General features: G+C 41.5%; 1 protein-coding gene across 2 annotated transcripts in view; it reads left to right on the top strand.

Moving 5' to 3' along the window:
* The window catches only part of elp4 (elongator acetyltransferase complex subunit 4), a 61,626-nt gene that overhangs the window by 9,162 nt on the left and 39,855 nt on the right, over positions 1-12,609 (top strand). For both annotated transcript variants that reach the window (XM_061041838.1, XM_061041832.1), the window contains exons 4-7: positions 409-543; positions 1,929-2,065; positions 5,068-5,152; positions 7,724-7,912. In XM_061041838.1, the coding sequence (XP_060897821.1) occupies positions 409-543; positions 1,929-2,065; positions 5,068-5,152; positions 7,724-7,912 (546 nt within the window). The remainder of the gene's footprint in view (positions 1-408; positions 544-1,928; positions 2,066-5,067; positions 5,153-7,723; positions 7,913-12,609) is intronic.

Raw genomic sequence — 12,609 nt, 5'->3', positions numbered from 1 at the left:
TTTAGGCTTATTTCAGTTCCAGTTTTAGTCAGTCTCTGGGCCGTGTTGTGTTTGACGCACAGCAAGGACACGGTGCTGTAAGGATCATTCGTCCCTCTGCACAATATTTTCCCTCTCTGAAGGCTTTGTGATGAAGTTGTGTGGTTGTAGAAAACCCACAAGGCCAACAATCTGGATTCCCCAATGATGTTTTTAATTAAAAATTCTAGCTCTTTTTTTACACGCACATTTTTTATAAATCTGGTTACTCCCAATATCGGAACCATAGGGGCGTGTACATTATCCACTCATGAAGACTCACTTTTAAATAAGACATATGTTGTATAACATTATCAATCTAAGGATCATAGAATGTCTCTTTGGCCTCCTCAGGATATTTCATCTTTTTATATCTATCATTTTGTGTAGGAACTCCCGGCTCCCATCTTGGATGATATTGCCATTCACAAACCAGCGGAGCAGCCCAGACTGTCGTCTGAACCTCAGGAGAGTTTGGATGCCATGAAGATTGCCTGGCGCTATCAGAATCTTCCAAAAGTCCAGGTAATCAGGGGATCTCCAGACAGCTTCATTTTTCCTGTAATTTTAGTGAAATCAACAGATATGAGGCTTACAGGAGTTTGCTGCTCTTATTAAAAGTCCAACTTGTGTCTCTGTCAAGGATGGTATGAGAAAGAACAGCATTGGTTCTGTGGCTCTTGTGGTTTGGCAATTGTCTCCACCACTAAATCCATGAGCTTCTAAACTCCTTTGTGGAGTGAATGAGGCCTCAGCCTCTCCTTTCAGAGCTGGACCAGATTACTCACACTTAGCTGGCAATAGGTAGGCTTTTCACTGGTCCCCAACTCACATATACACAACTACACACACGCCTGCACCCCTGCTTAGCCTGGGAAACAAGAGTACTCTGCAGTCTGTGCATTGACATGTCTGCTCGCTCAACCCTATGACCCAGCCCTGCGCCTCTGTCTTCCCCAAATCCCTGCCTTTCCCCCTGCTAGGGTCGGCAGCCCTACACTCTTTCTTCCGCTTTGAGAGCTGACCCTCCCCTTCAACTTCTCTGCAGTCTCCCCCCTTCTGTCTATAATCCATATCGCTATGTGGATTAACAGCACACAGTGTATCCCTGGGGATCCTCTCCTTCTTTCTCTCTCCCTGGAAACTTCTTTATATCTGTGTCCTTTCCTCACCTCTCCCCCTTCCTCTGTAAAATCGTCTTTACAAACCACTAGTAAGCCCCCACCAGAGGATTTGCATCCCAAATTCACCCCCAGAGTCAACGCTTACTTTCCCCTTACACACACCTCTCCTGGCAATGCCCACTGTGTCGCTCTCCCGATGAAGACATCAGATCAAAGGTGAGGCCATCAGGGCGGGGATGGAACGCTAAGCGGGTTGCCAGGCTCACAAAGAGAAGATGAGCCCCTGACCCCCCTGCCCTGCTGACCCCTTCGTCCCGCCAGGAGAGGGACACACCGGGGGCCCTAATCCAGATTAGGAGTAGATTAAGGGCCCCTCTAACAATGGAATCCCCGGTTTTACTGAGAGAGAGGAGCTAAAACTCTCTCTTTCAGCTGCAGGAAAACATCCGCCTTCCCCTGACACGTTTGCTTTCACAGCCAGAAGTGGACGTTTATGTGAAGAAATGATTAAGACTGTGGCCGTAGTGGTTATTTAACTTCTCCACTGTAGGAATGTCGAGGAATGACCCATAAACAATGCAATTGCATTACCATAGTATTGTGAAGAACACTCATTTAACGTATTAGAAAGACAAATAAGATTATTCTCCTTTATGAATCACTTTATCCTCAGCTGAAATGAGTTAAATGTGCATCAAAAGCTGACTGTGTTGGTAGACAGGGATGATAAAAAAAATCATTTTACATGTGTTTTAAAAATGAGTGTTGACTGTTTGACCTCCACAGTCTGCCCTGGCATCGTCGTGCCGGTTCGGGCACTACTACGACGTCTCCAAGACGATGGAGCCAGAAATTCGCCAGGCAGCCAAGTTCCACCGCTTCTATGTTCCCGAGCATCCCACCCAGTCATCATCCACACACAGGTAAAAGGACGAGACATCATCCACGGACTGAATGGAAACCAATGAGACACCATCTGCAGAACACAGGCACATAAACACGACATCATCCACAAACCACAGTTACGCAAATAAGACATCATCCACAGAACTCAAGTAAGCAAACATGGCATTGTTCACAGAATACAGGTAAAGGAACAATGCAGACAGTCCGATATGATTTCAAGAGCACATACTGTTTAAACCGTGCAACCAGAGGGTGCATGAGGAACAAGTCAAGCTGAGAGGATGAAACTCCAGATTGAGCTTTCTGAAGAACTTTTTCAATCATATTTCATATTTTCTCTTTCTCACCATTTACGCTGATGTTTATGAATTATTATTATAAGATAGTAAAGATTTTTAATTACAGATGAAATAAAAGCTCAACCAATCAAAATGTCTTGTTGTGTAAGACAGTCAATCTATTTACTGAAACAGAGAAAAAGTTGTTTTTTTTAATAATATTAACAAGTAATTAATAGTTTCAGCCCTTATAAATTATAATTTATTTGATTTTAAAACCTGTAGCTGAAGAGAAAATGACATTTTTAGGTTTTGTAGAAATACCTGCTATGATGTGATTAATTTCCTAAAAATCTGAAAAGAAAATGTTCTCATTACAGTTGAAACTTAGAGTAAGGTTGTCAAAATATGTGATACTTGAATACTGTAACGAAACAGCTCCCCGGATTTCTAGTGATCAATGGAATACCAAAATACCCGAAGCTTTAAAAAAACTACAGATCTTCAGCCATATTTTTATCAGTTAATACCGGCAAGGGAAAGAAGAGAGAGAGGGAGAGCACTGTCTAAACTGCACACATTTTATTTATATTATATTTTATATATACCGGTAAATTGAAGGCAAACCCATTCACACAGTTTAAATTGCAAACAAAATGTTGTAACATTTTGGTGCCGAAACATTACAACAATCCCTAAAACAGCTGACGCATCCTCTGTGCTGAGCTTCCCAGTGGCCTGAGACATTCAGCCTTTTGGAAAGGTTGTGTATGTCTATTCAAATAAGGGTCTTGTTTGCTCAGCGTCTGTTTGATTTCTCCTGCGTTGAGTGTACTTAGGGTTCAGAGGTCATACAGGCTCTTTACTCAGAGAGTGCTGCTGAACACACAAGGGCACACTCACACACGCTGGGTAAATACAGCAATCTGGAGCACAGAGGATGTGGAGGAGGCTTTATAGAATCCCTCTTCCTTTATTTCAGCACACAGAAACTGTATAACAGAGTACCCATGCAAACACATTAAAGCAATGGATTTGTTCAGTTTAAAATACAACTTTTTTTTTTTTTTTTTTTACAAGCGTTGGACATGAAGTTGACAGAATTTGCTGTTGCCCTTATTTTCAGTTCGGTTCTTAAAAATCTCTAAAGGAAGTAAAGAAATCAAACATCTTGTGTATTGATGTTTACAGTGATTTGAGTCTGTGGTAGTAGAAAGAGTGACGTGGTGATACTGCATGTGAATGGGTTATAGATCTAACAGACATTGTGACAGCAGGAAGCTACACCTGCACTGCACCATTGTGCCCCCAGCCCCGCCCAATTCTAACACACATACACACACACACACACACACACACACACACACACACACACACACACACACACACACACACACACACACACACACTCACACTCACTCAGCACATTACACACACACATGTAGAACACAAACTCCTAAGCAGGCTACTCCCCCTTGCACGTGTCCACAGCCCCATGTTGATACCCTAGCTGTTAAATTGCTCCGTTTCACTTGAAGGCATAATTGGCACAAATTGCTCTCTAGGTGATACAGATCCTGTTGTTTAAGACCAAGCATCCCCCCTTTCTCCCCTCCTTTCTTCCCTCGCTGAATGAGGAACACTCAGATAAAGAAGCTTCCTTGTGTATGATCCTAATTAGCCGACGTGCTAGCCCCTGTAGCTAAGCACCTAGACCTTTTTTGGTACCTGAATGAGGGGTGCTCAGTGGGGGCAGCTAAAACACAATGCCGTCCCACACAATAGCTGCCAACCAGAGGCTACCTCCTGCTCGACTGCATGTCAAACCATCCCAGCCCCCTACCTCAAGAGCAGGGGCATGGGCAGAGAGGCCGAGGAGGGTAGGTGTCCCTCTTTCACCAAACCAGCTCTATCATTAGGCCCAGCGGGGTCAGGAGGCACCATTGTTGGGCTGAATAACTGAAATAGAGTACATGGATATACTTGGCGCAAGTGTAATCAACACAAGTGTGTATTACTGTTCTTTATGCAGGCCTATTGGCGTGTGACCAATCTATGTGTATCAGCTTTTTTAGCCTGCAGGTCCAATTGACAACTGACATAGCAGCCCACTGTGACTCACTACACAGTGGTCATTACAATGCTGTGGCCTTCTTAAGTGGAGGGACCTGTGTAAAAAGATGGGGTTAACATTCCTGTTGGTCATGCTGTAGGCACATGGAGGCCTCAGCAGCAATGCATCCCTTAAATGTTGCTTTGATGGTACTCTCTGTGGCCTACTCTGTCGGTGGTGCACATCTTACCCCTGATTAAACACCAAAATGCTGCTCCCTGTTAATTTTCGATATCAGCCCATTAATTCCCTCCTGCTTCTCATTTGTCTTTGTTGTGTGCATGTTTGTGAGATACATCTGTCGATCTGTCTGTCTGTCTATCCCCTGCACAATCAGATCCTCGGGGAGCTGACAGAGGACCAGTCATGTTGTAATTTAATCAACCAAATAAATTAATTGGATCTCTTGATATGGATCATCTGTCTGCTTCAGTGGCTCCAGAAAAGCACAGTCAGGAGGAACATGCTGCAGTCAAAGAGGATTAAGTGACTGCGATGAGCGGCACGGCCCAGTTTTATCAAAATGGTTTCAATTACAGTTAACATTTCTCAAGTAAACCCTTCATTTAACCTTTCTCATTTCTCCTCAAATAAGTCCACTCTCTCCTCTGTCCTGTGCTCTTTTCAGTACCATGCCTGAGTCCTACTCCGCCTTGTTGAAGTCACTTCAAGAGGTCATACACAGAGAGGGATTTGATCTAGCAGCCCCCATGGTAAGAACATGAAGTGTATTTGTTTCTCTCAACCTGAAAAAAGAGGGTGTTTTTGTCATCTTCTTTTTTAAAAAATCCAAACCGTCTTGTAATTTGAATCTACAATCATTCTCATACATTGTAATCAAAGTAGCGTATCCTTTGATCAAACAAAAGTCTTTAAGTTACTCTGTACACATGTGCAGCTAAAACTGCAAACGAGTAGGTGACAATTATTTGTTTAATCATCATTTCAATCTTTTTAACCAGTCAAGTGAGTTTTGAATATGTTAAAAGATGTGTGACAATCCACAAGCTATTGTTGTCCCTGCTCTGTTTGTGTTTTTTTTTTTAAACATTGCCTTAATGCAGTAGGTGTGCAGTAAGCTGCCACTTACATCAAGGCACTAACAAAGGCAGGTGTGAATTGTTCCTACATTCAGCCTTAACTTTCTGGTGCTGTGTAGGTCATGCATGTCTGCTTTCAGCCTCACTTCTAACAATGAGCCCTGACAAACTATTACAATTTAAAGTGATCAGGTTTGATATGTGTTTTTTTTTTTTTTCAAAAAGAGATGCTAGATATGCATCTGTGACCCTCGCTCTCCTGTCACATTCCAACCGCCACTTCTTTCAAGTCTGTTTACCTCTCTCTCACCTGCTCAGCTTGGCCTCACCTGTGTGTCCCAGCTGTGTGTGTCTTACCTTTGACATACATCTTTTTAATAATCATCAATCCTGTATAGAATGCCAGAGACATCCACCGCCATGTCGGTTTTCCTCACGGCCAAGTGTAATCCTGTCATCATTGTGATGCGCCTGCATGTATGTATGTATGTATACAGTATTTGTGTGTGTCTTTGTATGTCTCTTTGTGCTTGTGCGCCTTATTCACCTACATTCAGTGACCCTTCTGCTCGTCACCTGGAGCCACCTCTCCCCCTGTCACTCACATGCAGGATTTACCTCCAGAACCCCCCACCCTCCCTCCCTGAGCGCTGTCACTCACACGCCAGATTAACTGCTGACATCATTAAAGCAGTGTGGCCGCCTGACATTCTGTTGGCACAGTCCAGGAATGCAGACCGGCACAGAGCGACATGGGCTCTGGCACAAGAATGCCCAGTATGGCTGATAATCAGTGTATGTGCCTTTAGGTTATTCTTTGTTAATCATCCGACATGAACGGTTAACAAGATGCATATTTTGTACAAACCTTGTTGTGTAAAGAACAGATCAGAATAAGGATTAATCTCCCTTATCATATTTTTTTGAGACAAAGTATGGCAGTGGTGGCAGCAGGACTGCGAGTCTCCATCGGGACTGGCTGGTGATTAGGTTGTGGTCCCAGGCTGGCTGTAGCCTATATGGCTGGCCTCTGGTCCTTGGCTGGACTCTACTGGCACTGTTCCCTGGCTTTTCTATAGGATAAACTATAGGAGTTAAGTTTGGCCTCTCCTCCTGATGCCACAGCAACAGTCTTGTTACCACAGTCTCCCCCCTGCCAGGAAAACGACATAGAAAAAGATTTCTTATTATGTGGCCCCCAAGAACTATGCATGCAAAGGCTGTTAATCAAAGAAAGGGCATATCTAATAAAGACAAAGGCAGTAGTATACACACAACACTAAGACATAAAACATATGTATATGAAATGTTTATGTTGAATAGTAAATAGGACGATGTAGAGTCCAGTTTAAGAGTCCTACTTTGGGAAACTCTGAGCCAACGGTGAAAAACTCCCAGAAACAATGGGGTTTATTTTTCTAAGATGCCTGTGATTCTGATCCAGATCCAAACACAGCTTAGGTCATACTGTTGGGAGAGGAAGCAATGGGGAGCGGGGCGTAGGAGATTGAGAGGAGAGGAGAGGCTGAGATAATGGAGGGGGAGGGATCAAGGAGAGGAGAGATAGGGGGGAAAAAGTGTGCAGATTTTAGGCCAGAGCTTTGTTAATCACTCTTGGCTCTCATCTCAGTAATCAGGAGCCATCGCGGAGAAATCCCAAATAAAAGGCAATTGTGTTAAAGGTTAAAAACCTCTCACAGTTTGGACAGGCTCCTCCATTCAGTCTGTTTCAGTGATATATATCCGACCACTGTTTTGCCACTTTTTCAGCGTCTTCATGAGAGTCGGTTACTGTTGATCTCTCGTGGTCGTTCGGGGGGGGTTTAAGGGAAGGCACTCCACCCTTACCCAGGCCCCCTTGGCTGCAGAGCATCGCTGTTGTGCCAAGAATGTGCTGGGGTTTCTGGGTGGCGGCCATATTGGAAGCCTGTCTGACAGGTCCATTGTGCGTGTGTCAGATGGCCTCTGTGATTGGGCAGTTGTGTCCAGTCACGTTTGGGCACCGCGTTCAGATCGTCTGTGCTGGTGAGCAGACTGTCCAGTGGCTCTCTCCCACAGTTTGAGAATACAACCCACCTTTCCAAAGTAACCCAAAGCTGCAATCTGTGCGATGTTTGGTTCTGAGCTTAAATTAAACAGTATAACTGCATTAATATGCTTCTGCAGAAAAGTATATATTTGCATTTTTTAACTTTTGCTTAGTTTTTCCAAACCCCCTTTTGTCTTGCTTGTTCTTTGTTATAGTCAAACTCCCGCAACATCCTGCGAATCGGGCTTCACTCTCTTGGCTCAGCACTGTGGGGTGATGACCTATGTTGCCATGACAACCCTAAAAATGGCCACTCCCTCACTACCTTTCTCTACGGACTGCGGGCTTTGCTAAGGTCATCTCTCTCAGTTGCAGTTGTCACTGTGCCTTCTCATCTAATCCAGGTAAGTTTATGTTTTTAACATATAACTCATCACAGTTTGTGTTCACCAGTATTCAATTAAGCCTTAGTTCCACTAAACACTATCTATACAGAACCCTTTCAACTTGTGCTCAGGTGTACTTTAAGGTCTAGTCCCATTTCCTGCGCAGACAGCACTACTAACTGTAACACTTCACAATACACAAAGAAACATCCTGGTCATCTTCCAGGCAACAGAGTTGTGCAAAATATTTTCAGATTTAAATAAAAGGATTTTTGTGGATTTAGAGTCTGTCACAATTGACCAATTAATGAACTTCAGTGTTTCTAGTTTCACTTTATTTTTCCTATTTATTCTTTTTTTAATTTATTTGACTTTTAACATTGAACAGCATTCTGACAAAAGCCATGTCTTGATGGATATTAAACATATGACATGAAAAACAAGCAATAACAAAAACAAATACACTAAGCCTGTTGGTGGGATGGGGATTACATTTTTTTTCCTGCACATCATTTATTGTATATGTTGTTTATGTCCCTTTTTTTTGTTTTGTTATATATGTTAATCATTTTCCCCAGCCTTTTGCAAAATAATCTTCCTTGATTTTCAACTTGTAGGTTATATTCTCCATCACAAAGATATTGTCTATGATTAACAGCCATTGCATGTGGTTTGGTGTGTCATCCCTTAACAGTTCTTAGTGATGGTTTTCTTTGCTGCTGCAAGGAGAATCTTAAGCAAGTATTGGTGTCCTGCATGCACAGATCCTTCCAAGTGTCCCAGGTATAAAATGAGACATGATCGAGGGATTTCATAACCCAGCACTTTACAGAGAGCTGAATTTATAAACTTCCCAGAAAGGTTTTATCTTGGTGCAATACCAGAAAATGTGTGTGTGGTTCAGCTTCAGCCATGCTGAAGCATAGTCTTCAGCATGGCTGATATATTCATTCACTTTTAACCTTTGGTGTGATAAAGAACCAAATTTGATTTTTCCAAATTCATTTTCTCCATATCTGTTATTGTGTCGTGGTTTCAGTTGTTTTCCCGCCTTGATAAACAATGCTGAATCATTTACAGATTCCACTAAGCAACAAAGCAGGTTTGACGGAGCTTTTTAACTACATTACTGTATGCTTATGTCAGTAACTTGATGATAGGATGTATTCCGTCCTCATATTTCTTAATGTTTTTAATATAATAGGCTCTTATTTGTTTCCTAGCTGCACTTTAAAATCATGGATCAGGGAAAAAAAATTAAACCCTCATCCAATCAAAAATAAACTTTTCTAACATGTTTGTGATTTAACTGTACAGCGCTGACGACTGTACTACAACGTTGATTCAAATATAAGGGTTATCCTGTAGTTATCTGGCCTGAGTTAGCATAACAAATCAGATCATGCTGAGTGGTCACACGAAGAACGTTATCAACATAAGTCTAGAGTCTAGAGTTTCTATGAGCGCATGAGGGGGCAGTGTTCTCAGTGCATGACCAATCACAAACATGAACAAGTCAGCCCTCAGCAGATAGTCATGTTTTATAATCTTAAAGAAAACGTTGATATTAGAAAAATATTACGAAGTTGAACTCACTAGACTAAAATCAACACAACTGCAAAGACAAATTCAGGAAGAACAAATAGAAGGACCATAACCAGCGACTTGAATAACACACTTTTATTCCATGAAATGAATTTATTGCTCAGATGTACTCAGATGTGTTGTGTCTAACAGTTATGGGTATTTTTTTTCTCGGCTGTTTCTGGGATTTGGCCAAGATTTTTTTTCAATGAATTTGAACTCAAATAAACTAACATTGAACTTCAGTCAAACTAAATTTATAATATTTGGGAACTGATCAACTTACTTAACCAAGAAACTCATGATAAATAATGTAATTAGACAATAAATTATCCTGGAAATAACACATACACTATATCAAAGCAAAAATATCTGGATCAGTTGCAGAATCAACAGTCACTATGTATTGTACTGCTCCCTAATACTCCCATACATTAGTTACTGTGTGGTAGGGTGGGAAAACACATTCAAAACAAAGAACCATTCTCTAGAGGTGGGGAGAAGTCGATACAACATAGTATCGCGATATTTTGTGTGACAATATTATATATTGACCGCCAAGTATCGATATTTCCATTCATGTTTGATTAGACTGAAATACCAACAGTTCAGATTGTGAGGTGCACGCAGCCTTTTACAGGGTTTGACTTTGATCACAGTGTTGGTCAGTCTGTGGGCTTGACTCCCATTGTGTAGAAATAAAAAGACTGAAGTGAGATGAATAGACTGATACGTTTTTCTTATTTGACAAAACACTTCTTGATTTGGTTTAATTCTGTGGACATAATAAGCAGTTAAAACATTGAAATCAAAATATATTGTATCCCAATTCTCAGCATATCGCAAAATGTTTATATACGCGATAATATCGAATTGACTCAAGTATCGTGATAATATTGTATCGTGCGGCCTCTGGTGATTTCCACCCCTACAAGAGCCATGACAGTCATAAATACATCCACTCACAGAGAACCAATAAACCGACTCTATCAAACTGAAACTTAAGGATCTGGTCGATTTGAAAAATATTAAAATAATCTACAGAGTAAAAAATCTTTAGTAACCGAAAAGTAAAATCAAGATGTATATTTATATTCAAACCAATGACAAACTACACATACAAGCAATGGAATTTTCTGGAGTGAAGAAATGAAAACATGTGAACCATTAGGACAGTCCAAACACATTTTCACAAATAACATATGAATCAGAAAAAGAACCTGAGGAATCAATGAGTATAATGGAGCAATATCAGATGTAAGTCTGTACTGTCTAATGATTGGTGTGTGTTATATGCTTTTTGTTGCTTAGCTGGGTAACTTCTCTCGGATTTTATTTTGAAAGCTTAGGCTTTGAAATAATTTATTAAAATTAAATGAAAATGGGGAAGGACTAGATACGGTTATTTCACTTTACCCTACACCCTTTTCAAACAGGGACTAGTTTAAAAACAAGACATTACAAACGAGAGTATGCTTATTGTTATTTGCTTTTTTTGTCTGTATATTTTATTTTTTAAATTTTTAAAATGTTTGAAATCAATAATAAATGGAAATGGACATATCTCATAAGTAACACAAGAAGGTTTCAGTGATTTGATCAATCTCTTCTGTAGAATGATTATATTAAAGTACAATGATCTTCCTTCATGAATATAATTCACATTAAAGATTATACAAGACAGACAATTATTGTCAGTATCTCTCTCCCTCCTCTCATTTCTTGATCAACTCACAGACCTCTGTGATCAAGTGTCTGATTGGTTAGTAGGCTGTGTTTTGTACAGGTGAACCTCTTAAGCCGAGTGTAACCTTCTCCAGAGCAGGTTAGGGCCGCTTCATAAGGTGCCATGGTGATCCAACCCGGAAAAAAGTGAGCCACCTTCTTTGTACTGAAAACAAGCCTGAGGTTCACATGCTAATGGAAAATCTTACTACAGACTGCTTGGTGGAAACACAATTTAAGAATTCATATGAGACATAACAGATATGTCCATATGCTTTTTGAATTTGTTAAATACGTTATGAACAGGTTACTAGTTTCTGAAATATTTGTAACTGACCTGATACCTTGATATTGAACATTTTAAAAGAATACCTGTAGAGGACTCTGCTTTATTCTCTTCTTCTCTTAAGGGTCTTTGCTTCCTTGTTGGATCCTAAACCACTTACCTTCATTTTTTTGTCGGTGGGATAAATTATCCGCTAAACTTGAATTGACTTCAATTAACACGTTATGGACAGTTAGGATTTTTTGTGCTTGTGTTGATGTTTGGCCCATGCACTCCTGCTTTGTCTTGTTCAATAAGGGGGGACAAAGTTTGAACCCTTTTGTAGCAGGGCCTCCTCTTGACCCCGTGGTTCACCCTGGTATGACTCAGGCCTGCGAGGGGCCTCTTCCTCCACGCATCACTCCCCAAACAGACCCAGTTGAGTGCACACTTCATTCAGAGGCCTCTAAATCTATTTGTTTGTTTGGGCTTTTAATTACTTGAAGCTGTACACAATGAGAGTGTGCGTGTGTTTGCATTTTATTCTCTTACAAATATCCCTCTTTGTAGTTGTGTGTGTCTGTGTGTGTCTCACTAGCTGTTTTTGTGGGCGAGCGTAAGTGTGTGTTTGGGGGGTTTGAGTCCGCGTGCATGCGTCTGTGTACAGTCTGGCTTCTCAGTGTGAAGGTAGAGTCATCTGCTGAGGCATATGGCAAACCACAACCCCCCCTCCCCCCCACTCCCCCAGACAGACGACTATAGAAGCACACTGACCAGAAAGCCATTCGAGACTTTCTTCTAAAATGTTCATACACCTACACTTGAAACGCCCTGCTTTCTTATAGTCTTCGATTTCAAGTGCATGTAAGCTGCATTATCCATGAACCCTTACACAAAGCTGTAGGTCGATGCTTAACTTTCAGAACAGCTGTGTTGTCACAACATGCTCTGGCTTCAAGCCTATGCGCTCAGTGCACAGCGGCATTGGCGTTGTCAAAAAAGGTAGAATGGCTAACTAGCAGATGTCAGCTGTGGTGGGAGCGGTCCCCATGTCCCTCTCTGGCCTGGCCCCCAAACCCTTAATCTGTCCCCTCCCCCTTCTCCACCCTGGGGAGTGAAGTGAATGAGCAGGGGGAAGAAG

Source organism: Labrus mixtus, chromosome 1, assembly GCF_963584025.1.
Source record: "Labrus mixtus chromosome 1, fLabMix1.1, whole genome shotgun sequence".
In the NCBI taxonomy this organism is placed as follows: Eukaryota; Metazoa; Chordata; class Actinopteri; order Labriformes; family Labridae; genus Labrus; species Labrus mixtus.
The sequence above is the reverse complement of the archived record's forward strand: the minus strand, read 5'-3'. Positions and strand labels throughout refer to the sequence as shown.